This window comes from Protopterus annectens, chromosome 1.part2 (genome assembly GCF_019279795.1).
Source record: "Protopterus annectens isolate FY-2018-M chromosome 1.part2, PAN1.0, whole genome shotgun sequence".
Lineage (NCBI taxonomy): Eukaryota > Metazoa > Chordata > Ceratodontiformes > Protopteridae > Protopterus > Protopterus annectens.
In genome coordinates, this window is record NC_056727.1 from 402,611,663 (window position 1) to 402,629,671 (window position 18,009).

General features: G+C 37.7%; 1 protein-coding gene across 1 annotated transcript in view; it reads left to right on the plus strand.

Moving 5' to 3' along the window:
- ANKEF1 (ankyrin repeat and EF-hand domain containing 1) overlaps nt 1-18,009 on the plus strand; it is a 1,352,638-nt gene that overhangs the window by 774,489 nt on the left and 560,140 nt on the right. The window contains exon 7 of the mRNA XM_044056684.1: nt 9,507-9,733. Coding sequence (XP_043912619.1) covers nt 9,507-9,733 — 227 coding nt within the window. The remainder of the gene's footprint in view (nt 1-9,506; nt 9,734-18,009) is intronic.

The following is an 18,009-nucleotide window of genomic DNA, read 5'->3' on the forward strand; positions in this document are numbered from 1 at the left end:
TAAAGGTGGAGGTGTCTCTATTTACATCAAAAATAAATATACTTCAAGGCTGGTCAAACAGGACAATACACTTGAGCTGATCCATGTTCAAATTACCATAGGTAAAATCTAATACCACTTCCTTGCAAGCTATAGATCCTCCTCTATGACCCAGGAAACCCATACCATGTATTTAAACTTATTAGAAGAAGAAGAAGAAGAAGAAACACTAACCATCCAACCCAATACTATATTCATGGGTGACTTTAATTACCGCACTATTAACTGGGAATCCTATACAACACCAAGCATACATGCACAGAGACACAAACTCCCTAGACCAGGTAGTCACTACACCAACCAGGGGTGCAACCATACTGGATCTGGACCTCACTAATATAGGAGACTGCTGCACACCCCCTACTGTAATGCCTTCCCTGGTAAGGACAGACCACAAAATGGTCTCCTTTGAAGTAAAAATAAACCCTGGACCTCCAGCTGTACCTGGGATATTCAGGAACGATTCTAAAGCCAACCTCCTGCTATTAAGTGAGAACCTAGCAAAATTTCAAGCACCCATAAACCCTGAGAACACTTCTGCCTATGCAGAACTGTTCACAGAAACCTTGTACAAGCATGTTAATAGCTGCATAGAGGCAGATGTACCCACCAGGAAAAAGTACAGAAGTAACTCAAAAACAAGCTATCCTGGTGGAATCACAAAATCAATCGGCTGTATAACAGGGAGAAAATCATGGCAAAAATTAGGAGATGCAGCACACAGCAGGATAAAAGCACTCTCATCAAACTAAACAACAACTCAGAGGACAACTAAAGTCTAGCAAAGCCAAATTTGAGGTAAGTTTGGCCTCCCAGACCAAGGACAACCACAAAGCATTCTTTAGCTATGTCCGTAACCTCAAAGGCAATACACAATTGTTTGCAGAGCTCGTTGCAAACAGAGCCACCTATACTGATCCAGAAGATCTAGCAAACCTCCTGGCTGATAAATTCAGCTCCAACTTTACCCCTCTTTCCCCTCAACCTTCCCTCAGGAAATAACATGAAAACTATAGCTCCCTACTATCACTAGGGAACAGGTCCTTAATGCTCTCTCTAAGGTCAAGAACACTGTATCAATGGGCCCAGACAATATCCCAGGATGCCTTCAAAATAGCATGAAACGTGACTTATCCAGGGCCTCTGAAATTACTATTTAACTGTAGCCTCCAAACAGGCTTTGTACCTCATGAATGGAGAAAGGCAACAATCATCCCTCTGCACAAAGGTGGGCCATCTACAGATCCTGGAAACTACAGACCCATAAGTCTCACTAGTCTTATATGTAAAACCATGGAAAGAATTATCATGGAGATGATCAACAGAGATATAGCAAACTTCCAGATGCTGGATCCAACCTGGTTTGGTTTTGTCAAGGGCAGATCATGCCTACTCAACCTGGTGGACTTCTTCAAGAAGGTCATCAAAGCAATGGATAAGGGCAAAGTCATTCACACTGCCTACCTTGACATGGCCAAGGCATTTGACACAATAGCAAACTCAGGTATTGCTGACAAACTCAAGAGGTTAGGTACAAACCCATATGTCACCTGATGGATAGCCAACTGGCTCACAGACAGGACCCAGGAAGTTAGAATTGGGGAGTCCACCTATACAAAGAGGCCAGTCACAAGTGGAGTCCCTCAGGGATCAGTCCTTGGACCGTTTCTTTTTGGCATTTACTTCTCAGTCATCAAGGCCAATAGCAGTGGTCTCAGGCTGAATAAATTTGCAGATAATTGCAAATTAGTAGCTGTCATTGAATCTCACACTAACACAAATGTTCTCAAGGAGGGGCTGACACAGACACACAACTGATATCAGAGCCATGAACTAAAACTAAATGGCAAGAAATGCATAATAGTATCCCTTGGGAAGTCATCCATCCCTGGTAACTATCATATTGACAACACCCTCCTTAGAGTTGACCCAGTAGTCAGGGACTTAGGAACACACATAGATAGTAATCTAGCCTTTGATCATGATGTTTCTATAGTGATGAGGAAATCATTCTATATTGCGCAACTTATAAACAAAGGTATGGCATCTAAGTCCAAGGGAGTCATTGTTCCACTGTATTCGACATTCATCAGACTTATCATTGAGTACAGTGCCCCCTTTGGTATGTACCTAACCAGGCATATCCAACAATTGGAATGTCCACAGAGGTTCCGCACTAGAAGAATACAGGGTGTAAGTAATATGTCCTATGCAGACTGCCTCAAGGCCCTATCTTTAATCTGTTGCCTCCAGGCTTTTGAGGGGAGATCTATGCCTGGCATACAGGGCACTGTCAGACCCCCATTCTGAGGGACCTCCTGCATACCCAAAAAACAAACATCACCAGAATTACCCATTCTAAAGACTTAAACATTGCCTGTGATATAAATAAGACCTGCTAGAGAGATAGTTATATATCCCAGAGACTACCCCATCTATGGAACAGGCTCCCCATCCATGTGAAGCAGAGTTCCTCCCTAATCCAATTTAAGTGCAACTTGGACAATTGGATGGGAAACTGGAAATTCATCCCTCTAATGGACAGAGGTAACCTGTAAATGGTTCATCTCCCAGGCCCATGCTTACACTTATCAAGGGTTTAAGAACTTGTCAGAGATTTGGGATGCATGGCTAGGCTTAAAAAGGCCCTTGTGGTTGTTAGTCTAGTAAACACATATGACCTTATGAACCTATGAACTAGAAATACAAAACCTGCTAGAAAAAAAGAGTTATCCAAGAGGTCCCATCAGATCAGATAGAATCCAGAACTTACTCAAGATTCATTTCAGTGCCAAAGAAAACGGGACTGGAGACCTATTTTGGATTTCAGCAACTTAAGCAAATATGGCAGTGGTAGTGGCTCACTTCAGACTTCAGGGATTCTAAGTGTTCCATACCTGGACAACTGGCTCATTACCCCCCCCCCCCCGACCAGACATCTACTAATAAGATCACTAGATCAGGTACTCCAAATGTGGTCCCATCTTGGGATAACCATAAATTTCAACAAGTCTGAATTAGAGCCATCTCAAACATTGGAATTCATAGGAGCAAATTTTGCCACAGTATCACTAACAGCTTCTCTTCCTCTCTCAAGAGTACAATTGCAGGTCAGAAAAATAATTAACACTACCACAGTCTTAGCTTGATTGATTCTACAAGCCTTGGGATGAATGTCAGCAGCTATAATCCTGGTTCCTCTAGCAAGATGTTACATGAGAATTCTTTAGTGGATGTTGGCGACACAATGGTCTATTCTTTAACAACACGTCAGCCCAAATAAGAAAAACTCAGGCATGCAAGAGATACCTTTGGTGGTGGATTCATTCAGATTAGGTTCTACAGGGATACTATACTTTCATTCTTCCTCACCCCAAGGCCAGAGTGACCATGGATGCATCCCAGATTGGGTGGGAGGGGTACTTTCTGGGGAAAACGGTCCAGGTCACTTGGTCCCCTGAAGAAGCCAATTTACATATCAATGTCCTGGAAATGAGAGCATGCTGTTAGCACTGCAGGCCTTCCAAGACTCTCTAATGAATGATGCTATATAAAAGGTTTGTGAAATGTTGCGTATTTGTATTATTCCTGGAAAGCTGAGAGCCGAGGGGCTAGAGTTCTTTAATAAATGTGTGTTTGTATTGTGGCCAGTTGTAGATTCTTCTTTGCTACTTTTCTTCAAGTTGTTGCATATATTTTTTTGGGGTGGACTATGGCCACGGATCCATCCTGTAATTTTCCAAGGGTTCTAAGGGAAGATTCGACAATAATGCAGACTTCATCTCAGAGAACCCAAACAACCTTGGTCAATTATGTTGCTCGAGGTGTCTCTTCTAATAATGGACATTTGAATATTAATGTTAGTGGAAGCTTTACTAACTATATGGAAAAGCTGATGGGGGGAGAGACACATGAAGATTTGTAATCCCTTTTCCACCACTGGTTCTGGAAATCTTGGCTTGTCCACAGATAGCCAGGATTTATGTGACATTCTGGAGAAGTTCATGATGGCAGAAACTAAGGTACATTTAAACATTTTGGGTTTGCAGCATTAATTAGAACTTAATATAACCCCCAGAGGCTTACCGGCATTTAAAAGTCCTACTATGCCTTTCAGTTTAACTAATGATGTGAAAAAAGCCTTTTGTGACCACTGGGTGGCAGCAGCACACCATTGTGTGAGTGAATGGGTTTCCATTCTCATTGAGCAAGATATGCTGAAGCAAACAAGGTTAAAGGAAGACGTTAAGTGCACTTTTTCGAAATTGTATCCCTTGCTTGTTCCCTCCCAAGATGATTCTGTATTACAAGATTTAAACAGCAAGCTAAAATAGTTAGAATCTCTTTTGATTGAAAGAAAGAGAAGTAGAATTAAAAGGGATTCCTGTGACTATGAGCATAAACGTGCTTTCCTGTGGAAAACAAATGATAAAAGGGACAAGAAAAATATCCGTTCACACCGGGATTTAAAAACGCTCACACTTAGTGACTTTTGTTTCTTCTGATGGTCTAACAAGTGGGTGTGATAGCAATGAATCTGCATATCCACCTCTTCCTAATGCCCAGTGTCCAGAAGCCGTGTAACCTTTTCCTGGACAGGGAGAAGACCAAAGTGGACAACAGAACAGAAAAAGGAACAAGAACTTTCAGGGACAAAATGTCTACACTAAAATGGACTATAGAGCTCATTTTAAATGAGGCAGATGGAACTGATAACTCATCAGTAAGTGTGGATAATGTGCTTTTTAACTCTTAATTGTTTAGTGAATTTGTCAGGCTGTTATTTAAATGACAATGAATGTAATATTCTACAGTTTGGTTTAAAGTTTGTACCTACAGTTGTTCCTTGCCTACACATGTTAAAACAAGATTTTTTTTTCTTGGTTAGGAAATTGCATTTAAAGTATTTTTTAACAAGATTGGCAATATAAGGAATACTGAAGTTTTAATTACTTTGATTCAGAAAATGAGAGTTTTATTCCTTGTATGTCACAAGATAATGATGGAAGTTTTATTTCTTGCATGTCAGATTTAGATGTCAATGCTTATTGTTTGTTGGATACACATGCTATTTCTACTAAAAGTGCATTTATTCCCCCTTATACTAACGAGACAATAAAACAGTTTTCGGCCATGTTGAATTACCATATAATACAACTATTTGATGGTTTTGATAAATATAAAGATGTCACATATAATTTAAGTAGGACTGAATGAAAGTCATTCGTTGGTTTAAGTCAAAGAAAAGACATCACAATCAAGCCCTCTGACAAAGGGAATAAAATAGTTGTTTTACATCACACACAATATGTCATGAACATCTAAGGAATGAGGATGTTTATAGAATATGTAACATTGTTGATTATAATAATGCTATGATACAATATAAGATGTCACTAGAGAAGGGAGTCAGATTAGGTTATTTGATTCAAGGTGATGTTGATAGAAAATTTGATGTGGGTGGGTGCAAGATACCTGCCTTTTATTGTCTGCCAAAATTACATAAAAATTTGCAGAGCCCTCCGGGCCGTCCAATTATTGGTGCTCATAAAGATTTTTTAACTAATATAGGTTTACTTATACATAAATATTTAAAGCCTTATGTTATGAAGTTACAGTCTTATATAAAAGACTCTTGATTTTTTGAGTAGAATACAAGACATTAAGTGGAGTAGTGAGATGTACTATGTAGTTATGGATGTGAAAAGTTCATATACTTGCATTAGACATCAGGATAGCATTAAAGCTTTAAATATTTTTTTCAGAAATTCTCCTTTTTCTTGTTATATTATAGAACTCACACATTTTTGTTTGTTAAATAATTATTTTGTTTTTGATGGTTGTATCTATCACCAACTACAAGGTACTGCTATGGGAGCATCTTTTACCCCATGTATGCAAATTTGTTTGTAGCTCTTTTTGAGTTGGAATATCTGTATAAACATGAGTTTGTGAGAAATAATGTCATTGCTTATTACAGACATATTGATTATTTAATTTTTATTTGTAAGGGTGGCAGACATAATGCAATGAACTTCTGTTTGGATTTAGAACAGAATATTTGTGGTTTGAAATTTGATGATATACTGTGTGGCAGCATGGTTAATTTTTTTAGATTTAGCACTAGAAGGCATCAGTGATGGGGATATTAAGACATCTGTGCACAGGAAATTTGTTGACAATGCTCATTTTTTGCATGGGACTAGTTTTCATATCCAGCATTTATTGGAAACTTTACCCTATGGGGGGTTTCTTCGCATGGATAGAATTTGCAGTGACTGGGGAGATTTTATAAGAGAGTGTAGGTACACTTTTTATATGTTTATAAACCGATGTTATAACTGTAGTATGGTTAAGAAGTCTTTACAGAGAGTTGTAGCACATAGATTCGGACTAAATCAATGGTGCCACAATGTTATGAATAAAGAGAATAACACTGAATTTTGTAAAAATCAGATATATTTTCTCTCAGTATATAATAGTTTGAGTAGGATTAATAAAATATTGCATAATTGCTGGAAATTTTTACTTCAGGATGTGGAGTTGGAAAGAATAATAACAAATGGTCTTTCTATTTCCTATAAAAAAGGAAAAAGTTTAAAAGATTTTTTTAGTCTCTAGTTATTTTTCCATGCCTAATGAGACATTATATATAACTCCTGCCCTGAAGGTTGTTCTATATGTTCCTGTATTGTTACAAGTTTTAAGAAAATAAATGGTACCAAGTTTTTACCTGGTGGTAGTTTTTCATGTAATAGTGAAGGGGTAGTGTATGTTCTTAAAGGTCCCTGTAATTTATTTTACACAGGAGAAAGTAAAAGAAAATTGAAAATAAGAATACAGGAACATATAAGAGATACAAAGAACAGCAAAATTGAAAGTAATATTGCTATGCATTTTAAAACAGTACATAATGGTGATTATTCTTTGTTAAAAGTTTCTGTTTTAGAACAAGTTTTTATGAAAATTGGTGAAGTATGTGACATCAAGGATAAACTTCTTTATAAGGAATCTATTTATACTTTCAAGTTTAATACTATGGTACCTGTAGGTTTAAATTTAGAGATTAATTGGAAACAATTATTATGCAATTGAATAATTAATTAATGAATGGTGCTATATAAAAGGTTTGTGAAATGTTGTATATTTGTATTATTCCTGGAATACTGAGAGCAGAGGCGCTAGAGTTCTTTAATAAATCTGTGTTTGTATTGTGGCCAGTTATGGATTCTTCCATGACTCTCTCCCTTTTGGGACAATTGTGATTCAGATGGACAGCATGTCAGTAGTTTGTTACATCAACAAACAGGAGGAACCAAGTCTTACCTCTTGTGTTGAGAAGCCCTCAGAGTGTGGCAATGGGCAATTTCACCAACTGTTTTCTGATAACAATGCACATTCTAGTGAAGTCCAAAGTGATAGCAGACAAATTGAGCAGATCCATATGATTACCTCACAAGTGGTCTTGCAAAATGGAAGTGGCAGAAATGAGTTTTCACCAATGGGGCCCAACCTTGCTGCAATGTATTTGCATCTCCCCTAAACAAGTGCAGCAACTTCTTTGCCCTAATCCCCCCTCCAGGGAATCAGTGAGGGATGCTCTATTACATGATTGTCCCCCGGTCTCCTCTGTTGTTATCTTCCGACTCCTTTGATCCCCAAATATCTGCAGAAAACTTTTTGGTTTAAGAGCCAAATCATCCTCATTGCACCTTACTGGCTTCAACAGATTTTTTTCCCTTTTCTTTGGCCTCATCTGATACCCACCTTGGATTCTGGATCCGATTCCAGACCTTCTGTTTCACCCTCCAGGCATGATTCATCCAGATATTTCAAACCTAAAGCTGACAGCATGGTTTCTCCACTTCCTTTAATAGCTAGACAACCCATGCTTTCATCTCCTGTCTGTCATATACTTTTTATCTTCCCATAAATCTTCTCTAAGAAAACTACATAAGTAAATGGAAAAGGTTTGTTTTTTCAGCACTTCTGAAATATATGGATCCTTTACCATCCACTGTATAAAGTGCTCTTGAGGTTTTGGGTACCATTTTCCATGAAGAAGCCAGCTCCTTAACCATTAGAATTCAGTTAGCAGCCATCTCTAAATTTGATATTGGAGTTGAAAACTCCACTCTGGCTTCATCTAAACTTTGTAAGGCTTTCTTGAGAGATACCCTTCTTCTGAGACCTCCTTATAAAGATCTAACTCCCACATGGGACTTAATGTGGTACTGCAGGCCTTGATTCATTCTCCCTTTGAACCAGCAGCAAAATGTGATCTTAAGTTTCTGACCTAGAAGACTATTTTTTCTGGTGGCTATCACCTCTGCTAGAAGAATTTCAAAATTTCAAGCATTGTTTTCTAAACCTCCCTACTTTACTTTTCACAGGGATAGAATAACTTTATGAGCAAATCCTTCTTTCCTAAGGTGGTGTCAGAATCTAACATCAATCAGTCCATTAATCTGCCAGTTTTCTTTCTAAATTTGCAAACAAAGGTGAATATATGTTGCACCTATTGGATGTTTGACAGACAATTATGTTTTTACTTACAGAGCATAAAAAAATTAGAAAGATGGATCAATTATTTTTCTAATTTTCAGATTCTAAATCGGGTAACTCAGTTGCAAATGTAACTTCAGCTAGGTAGCTGACAGGTTGTATATCATTTGTCAACAATATGTTGTGCTTGTCCTTATTAAAACATTTAAGAGCCTATTCAACCAGGTCCATGACTACTTCTTCAGTGTTTCTGTCTAGGGCTTCCATGGAAGACATTTGTGTGGCTGCAACTTGGGCTAATCCTCATACCTTTATTACTGATTACAAACTGGATCTGATCTCAAGGTGAAGAGCATCCTTTGGCTCAACTGTTCTCAGGAATATCCTTCCTTAGAGTTCACCCGGGATTTTAGGTAGCTGGGGACTCTGTCCCAACTGTTGAAGAATGAATGAAAATTAACATCAGATAAAGAAGGCATGTAGTCACCATAACATTCCATCTCTGTTGTCTGTTTTCATTCTTCCTCAAACCCCCAACCCCCAACCTCCAACATTTTCGCAATTGATTTCTGGAAGGAAAAGAGCTTATAAGGACACCACTGTCCTTTATGTTGAGTTCCAGATATGGCTTCCTCTGTCAGGAATAATATATTAATTATTTCTTTATGTCAACCAGCAAACAAGATCTGATATGGTAGGGGTTGGTACATTATGGGTAAAGGAGGAGCTCGAGAGTTTTTTTGGTGGCTATGAGCTAAAATAACAGATGAGTCAGATCCGAGGGTCGGATTGGACCCAGCTGCTGAAGAAGAATGAAAATGGACAACATAGATGGAACGTTTTGGTGAGTACATAACTTCTTTATCATTGTTAACACATAGACTATTGTTTACTAATAACAGTGTTGAGTAAAGTAAAATTTATGATCATCATACTCTAACATTCAAACTTCTTTCTTGTAGTGCTGAAATAAATGCATGTGATAATTTCAATTGGACACCTCTTCACCATGCTTGTCATGCAGGACAACTGGACATTGTTCACCTCCTAGTTGAATCTGGAGCAAAAATTGATGCTGTTGCAACAAATGGGTCTACACCATTAATGCGTGCTATTGAAAGTTGTTCACTAGACTCTGTGCAATATCTAATAAATGCAGGTGCTAAAGTTCAACTTGAAAATAAGAAAGGTAAGCAGTGTGCATTTTTGTAAATACTTTAAGGAATGTCAAACTATATTTTAAATGGGTATAGCACTATGTTATGAACTGTGATTTATTCTGTCCTATAATTTTGCCGAAATAATCATTAGCAAGCAGCATGTTGTATATTACAGGAGTTATTCTGAAAAAAAAGAAACAAACATCTCCAGAAGGAAGTGCATTTTAAAGAAGAACAAAACATACTTTCTTTCCTAGCTAACGTTCCACACAGCAGTGGAATTTTGCTGAAACAGCATGTAGTCTCAGTACGAACCAAGGAATAAACAGGTCTGATATGTTATACAAAAATATTCAAGGTTTTACTCTCAGCTTATTGATTTTGGAGCAAACTCACTCAGTTATAAAGTCCAGGTTTATCAGTTTTGGCTGAAATATTTATAAGTGAGAGAGTACATGCCATGCATATAAGAGTGTGGTCAGTACAAGGACATGTTTAATAATGTATGTGTCTGGATATACTGTATGGATGACAGTCATACCTCTCAGTCATCATTATCATCATTATCATCTTTCGGCTGTTTCCATTTCTTCCTGTACTCTGCATCTTGCTCTGTCACACCAACCACCTGCATGTCCTCTCTTACTACATCTATAAACCTTATCTTAGGCCTTCCTCTTTTCCTGTTACCTGATAGCTTCATCCTTAGAATCCTTTTTCCCAATATATCCAGCATCCCTCTTCAGCACATGTCCAAACCAATGTAATATTGCCTCTCTGGCTTTGTCTCCAAACCTTCCAACCTGGGCTGACCCTCTAATATACTTATTCCTAATCATGTCCACCCTCGTCACACCCAGTGCAAATCTTAACCTCTTTAACTCTGCCACATCCAGCTGTAACTCATGCCTTTTTGTCAATGCCACTGTCTCCAACCCATATAACATAGCTGGTCTCACACCCTCTTGTAGACCTCCCTTTCACTCTTGCTGGTACTTGTCTGTCACAAATCACTCCTGACACTCTTCTTCACCCACTCCATCCTGTCTGTACTCTCTTCTTCACCTCTCTTTCACATTCACCATTACTCTGAACTATTGATCCCAAATATTTAAACTCATCCACCTTCGCCACCTCTACTCCTTGCATCCTCACCATTCCTCTATCCTTCATCTCATTCACACACATATATTCTGTCTTAGTCCTGCTGACCTTAATTCCTCTTCTCTCTAGAGCATATCTCCATTTCTCCAGGGTCTCCTTCACCTGTTCCCTACTCTCACTACAGATCACAATGTCATCTGCAAACATCATAGTCCACGGGGACGTCTGATCTCGTCTGTCAACCTGTCCATCACCATTGCAAATAAGAAAGGGCTCAGAGCTGATCCTTGATGTAATCCCACCTCCACCTTAAATGCATCCGTCACTCCCACCGTAGACCTCACCGCTGTCACACTACACTCGTACATATCCTGTACCACTCTTACATACTTCTCGGACACTCCCGACTTCCTCATACAATACCACAACTCCTCGCTAGGCACCCTGTCATATGCTTTCTCTAAGTCTACAAAAACACAATGCAACTCCTTCTGACCTTCTCTGTACTTCTCCATCAACACTCTCAGAGCAAACATCGCATCTGTAGTGCTCTTTCCTGGCATGAAACCATACTGCTGATCACTAATCATCACGTCCCTTCTTAACCTAGCTTCCACTACTCTTTCCCATAACTTCATGCTGTGACTGATCAATTTAATCCCTCTGTAGTTACTACAGCTCTGCACATCACCCTTATTCTTAAAAATCGGTACCAAAACACCTTTTCTCCATTCATCAGGCATCCTCTCACTTTCCAAAATTTCATTAAACAATCTGGTTAAAAACTCCACTGCCATTTCACCTAAACACCTCCATGCTTCCACAGGTATGTCATCTGCACCAACAGCCTTTCCATTCTTCATCCTTTTCATAGCTATCCTTACTTCCTCCTTGCTAATCCATTGCACTTCATGATTTACTATCCGCACATCATCCAATCTTCTTTCCCTCTCATTCTCTTCATTCATCAACCCCTCAAAGTACTCTTTCCATCTGCTCAGCACACTCTCCTCACTTGTAAGTATGTTTCCCTCATTATCCTTTATCACCTTTACCTGCTGAACATCTTTCCTAGCTTGGTCCCTCTGTCTAGCCAATCGATACAGGTCTTTTTCTCCCTCCTTAGTGTCCAACCTTCATACAGCTCTTCATATGCCTTATTCTTAGCCTTTGCCACCTCTCTCTTTACCATGTCTCCTTGTCGTCCTTCCTCTGTCCAGATATCATACCAAGCACCTTTCTAGTTGTCTGCCTTACTAGCTCTGCTATAGTTACCCAGCTATTTGGTAACTCTTCACTGCCATCCAGTGCCTGTCTTAACTCTTCCCTGTAGTTATTGAAAATAGGAACAAATGTCCTTGAAAAGTTGGAACATCCAGCTAAAATCTGGACATCTAAGTATAACATATGACCCTTCCAGACTCCAGTAGGAATGTAGATTATTCATTTATTTATTTGTTTTTGTTTACTGAGAAAGTCCAAATGGGTAATACCCATTTTCACTGGAGGCCTGGGGAGAAAAGCTCCATTTGTTTACATTGCATTATAATTAGTTCCAGCTAAACAGAGGGTAATTACATTTCTGTTTGCAGTTTATATATATATATATATATATATATATATATATATATATATATATATATAGTACTTACATTTATATGTTCTAAAATTTTACAGATGTAGAAGTTACTAAAGAGAAAGCTCAAATGCAATTTAATGGATTGTATAGGCAAAAGTTATGTATAAAAATTGTTTTGTCATTTCAGTGAGAGGTTGAGAGTATTCTGTTTAAGGAGAGTATTTGAAGAGTTATCATATGGTGAGCACAACGTCTTAATCTTGTGATGAGCATGTGCAGGACCAGGACTGGTTAAGATGGTGTTTAAGCAGTGGTTTAAAACTATTGAGTTTGTCATAGAGTTTTATTTGTGTGGGGATACTATTCCAGAGTTTAGCAATGTATTGGGGGTAGAGAGTCTCCTGCAACATTATTTAGCTTACTTGTGAGTAGTAAGAATTTGTTACTAGAACAGAGGTCCTTTGCTGGACAGTAGGGCAGTAATAAGTTTTGTAGTGCAGTGCATTATTTCTGGATGATGAATGAGTTTGTGAGCTGTAGTTAGTTGGGAATATGTTAGGTAGTTGTGCTGTTCAAGTCAATTTAATTGCTTTAAGCTATGACAATGGTAGGTTCTATGAGAGAGATTGGTGGCAATTTCATCTATTTTATTGTAGCAAGAAGCGTATTTCTTTCTTTGAATATTGTTTAAGTTTGTAAATATAGGAGTGGTGTATAAGACTGCTGGAAATAAGAAGGTGGCAGGTAACTAGAGTTTTTCTTGCACTATCTGTAAGGAATCTGTTGATCCTATAAAGAGTGCCTAGTTTCTGGTCTGTAGATTTAATGATGTGCAGTATATGCTGGTCATATTTGAGATTGTCAACTATTATAATGCCTGGAGAAATTACTGTGAATTACAGTTTCAGTGACAGTATTATTTGCTGACTTTATGGTAAAACACTGCTTTTGATTTTGGCAACTTTTTGAGGTAAAAAGCATAAACTTAGTTTTCTTGGGGTTGAGTACGATGTTTGATTCTGTGAACCAGGTTTCTACAGAGGAGAAAGAATTTTTGTGATGTCTTGAAGCTTATTTGTTGTTGAGGCTGTACATATTAATGTTGAGTTGTCTGCATACTGTCCCAAACTAGCATGGTGAGTGGAGGTGGAAAGGCTTTTAATAATTATACAATTAATTGTAGCTCATTAGTATGCAAAAATATGCATGCTGCTTGGTCAGCCCAACCAGCATGCCCTTTGTAAAATTGAACCTATACAAATAGAAAAAAGTCCAACTTCTGAAGTTCAATTGGACTTTCTTCTATTAATATATGCTATGGAACTCAATGCCTGATAGCATAAATCTTGCTATTCTAGCAGCTTAAGTTTATAAGAACAACATTTACAATATGGAACATTGTTCCCCCTTATTTAAGGTTTTGCAATTTTCTTGAGCTAAGAGGTCAAAGGTACATATAGAGGGCAGAAAAAATACAAGGAAAATCAGGCAAGTTATGCAAAACTAAAGAAACATATCTAATTTTCCTTGTATTTTGACCTGCTTCTCTTGTACTTCTAAACTGTCTGGATTTCACTTTTTTTTGTCTTTTCAAAAAAAAAAATCAGCAGAGATCTTCCTTTCTGCATTGCTTGCTTTCTAAAACACTGATGTACCGTGTAAGCATGGGAACGAAAGTTCCATATGCATGCGCAACAAAGCAGAAGAATGCAGAAACGGCACAGAATACCATGGCGCAATTATATAAAGACATCGTTTAAGAAATTCAAGTAATTTCTTTCTTAAATAATGTCATTGTATAATAGCAATAACTGATTCATGTACAAATGTGTGGATTCAGTGGGGATAGTGGAATTTATGAGTTGCCAGGCTATATTTAAGTCTCCAAGTATTATAGTTTCATGGTTAATTTGTTGGGCTATCCAGTACAGGATATTTTCAGCAGTATCAATGTTATTCTGTGGTGATATATACATTTCTGTTAAACATATAGTTTTCCTATTGTTGATTTTTAGGAGTGTTATTAGAAGTTCAGCATTATTAAATTTGGTATTTCCAGTGGGAGTAAGGTGACAGGGAATTCTAATAGATGATTGCTACACCACCTGCACACTTGTTTTTTGGTCATGCCTGAGTATTTTGTAGCACGAGGGTGATCTCATTATCCTTTATTCACTTTTTTAACCAGGTTTCAGTAGCTATGACTACATTAGGAGTGTATGTGGCAATGTATGTCATGGATTTTATTCCACATATGTCTTAGGTTCATCTTTAGTAAGGTGAGTATGGGTTCTGTTTTTTGTTCAGAGATATGAGGTGACTGGTTTATTTTAGGGTTGGAAGTGATGGTTTTATAAACAGTGGGACCTGGGTTAGGGTGAATATATCCACTAATTTTTGGAATTAATATTTTACAGGGGAAAATGTGGCCAGTTATATTTTGGTCTTGGTTTAGTATTTGACTGTAAATTTGGATACTTTGTTTTGAGATATTTATAGATAGATAAAGCATATATGGTTTGTTTGTACAGACAGGGTATTATGGAGAAAGACAGGCTAGGTAGATGTTGTTATTCTTTGTGAGGACTGGTTGAAGTCCTAAGTATTTGAAGAAGGTAGATTTGATAATTGTTGATGAAGGCTAGTAGACTGAGGAGGAATAGTAAAATAATCTGAGTTAGGGGCATTTTATTTAACTCAGGTTTTAACTTTGTTGTCAATTAGGATTAGAAAATGTTAGAAAGGTACTGGGTTGGTTGTAGAGATGTAAAGTGATGGTTGTAGGGGCAAGGAGTAGGACAGTGTGAGAGGCAGTCTTGGGTGGTAAACTAGAGTGGATGTTACTATTGGGAGTAATTCTGTTGATTGTTTTTTTTTTCTGGAGGGAACTGATGTTATTGATTAGAGGAATATATATATATATTTTTTTTTTTTTCTGGAAGGAACTGATGGTATTGGTTAGAGGATTATACGGGTGGTGCTATGGAAGTGTCTGGAGGGAACTGATGGTATTGGTTAGAGGATTATATGGGTGGTGCTATGGAAGTGTAAATGTAAAGTAAGTGGGGTGGGAATTGGGGTTAGGGTAGGGGTTGTGGAGTGAGTCAGAGCATTAGCAAGGGCAAATGAAGCAGGTTGAAAACTTGGCAGTGAGACAGAGAAAACAGTCAGTGACTAATCTTAAACAGACACAAATCTGCTGAGAGAGGTAAGTAAAAGGAACAATGCAGTTTAAAAGGCCTCTGTGCCAGTAAATGGAAAGTCTTGATTTTTGTTGCTCTAGGACACAGTTTTAGTAAGAGAGTTAGTCCAATATCATCTTTGCCTGACTAATGGTGACGTACATCAAGAAAAAATTGCACTTGACTTTTTAAACAACTGTGTAATGGTAAGGAGGTTTCTATGGCCTTTGAAATGCAAAGTCCACAGATCAACAAAACAATGAGAGAAAGTAAACCAGAAAGCAGGACTGCAGCTCTGAAAAAATACTATCTCAGAACTGAAAGTGGTAACACAAGCATCTGAGGCAAAGGGGAAATGAACTTAAGAAAGGGAGACAGTGCACTGCTAAAAGCAATTAATGAGCACAGCTGGATGAGACAGCACCAATGGGACCAGTAGGATGTCTGTGAAGGAGGGTTTACAGACTATAAGGATATTACTTACAAACTAGGACACTGAAGCACTTGTCTTTAGACTAGTCACTGTAAAGGCTAAAATACACACAGGAAAGACTGGATACTTGTAACACTTACTTAAAGCAAAAGAACAGAGGTGTTAAAAGTTTGTCCAAAATAAATGGTAGGTGGATTGAGTGAACTCAGACTTCCTTTTGGATGAACTTACTGTGTGTATGTGTTGGGGCTGGTTCCACTAACCCTGTTAGGAAAAAAATGTGATGTGTTCAAGGTTCAGTAGAAATACAGTTAAATTACTATGGGATGTACTATATACAACGGAAAACTGCCAGCAGTAAATGCAATGAAATTGTTAGTGGTTTCTTAATAAATATAGAAATCAGTTTCTGTAATACAATTGCTGTGATGGAGCCACTTGGCTTATCATTTTAAACAACACATCCTCAGAAGGAAGCAAACAATACTATTTTGTTAACACCCTTACAAATTAAGGACAATAATCTTTCAAAAAGTAGCTGTGTAGCACCAGAACAACAAAAGAACACTGAAAAATTAAGGATAAGGCAGTTAAAAAGTTTGCAAAAATAGCTTTAAACCTCACAAGCACTTTACATTGAATTGTTGTTTTAACAAGCACTTAGGTTAAACGCAGTTCAAGTATTTTAACTTACATTCCAAACAGCTCTTTTTTGGCAATGAAAGGACATGAATGAGAGCTTTACAGTTTATATTACTTTTCTAGCTTATTTAACACCAGTTGTAAAGAGTTATGCTCATATAATAAACATTCAGTCCTTATGAAACACAGTGGACTTCTGGTGACAAATATTGGAAACCATTACAAAGGTTCCTGACACAAATCATCTAAAGTACAAACAAAGGTTGCAAGTCATTTTATTGTATTTATTTATTTTACATTTGTTTACCAGGGATGTGTGACTGGGCCAGTGGCCCTTTTTCAGCAGAGGTCCTGGGAGATAAGCTCCTTTATAAAAAAAAAAACGCACACACATTACATACAATACAATACCAGAAAACCACCACAGACAATACAGTTCAAGAAATAGATAACCATTGAGAATACATAACTTTGGTAAAGATAGGTTGTAAAAAAACTAACAAATAACTGACTAAAAAGATCTAACTAAAAAAATCTAATTAACAAAAGTATCTTACTAAAAACATCTACTAAAATAACTAACAAACTGACAAATAAACTAGCACAAAATAGCTTATGCCATCATAGAGAAATGGTTGATCAGTAGGTATGTATCATGGCATTGGTGGTAAATATTTATGAAGTGCATACTTAGCATAAGGTACACTTGCTAGTAGAATTTAGGTTCAACGACAATGACTGCAAAGCACCAGTAGATGAACACAAATCAATTGGTATTGTAAGTATAACCATAAACGTCAAACATTTGATTGTCTTTTATCATTTCTCCTGTAACTTCCTTGCAACCTGCTAGGGAGAGGAAAGGAAGGAATGATGAGAGAGTGAGGGGTGAGTGAGGTATAATGCATAATAGTGTGTGGAGCAGTAGAAAGAACACACGTAAATTACTCCAGAAATAAGCAGTAGGCCCTGTGAAATTATCTTAGATTACTCCCCCCCCCCCCCCAAAGATAAGCAAAACAATTTAATGCAGGACTGCAGCTCAGGAAAAATACTGGCTCATAACTGAAAAGAAAGGAGACTGGACTAGTAAAACATCAGTGGAGCACAGTTGAAAGATAAAGTACCAATGGGACTGCTGTGGTCTAAAAAAATGGAGCTATTATAGTGGACAAAGTTGTTTGTTTTAGGCTGCCATAGTATTTATAACTTACATAAAAATATAGCCCACAGACTGGTGTTCAAATGACAGACTTCAGTGTTATATACATATCTGTTTGCTTGTAGGGACACATCTGTAGAAAAATAAAAACACAGTAGAGACAGCTGAATGTATTGAGTCAATGGTACTGTGCACAAATACTA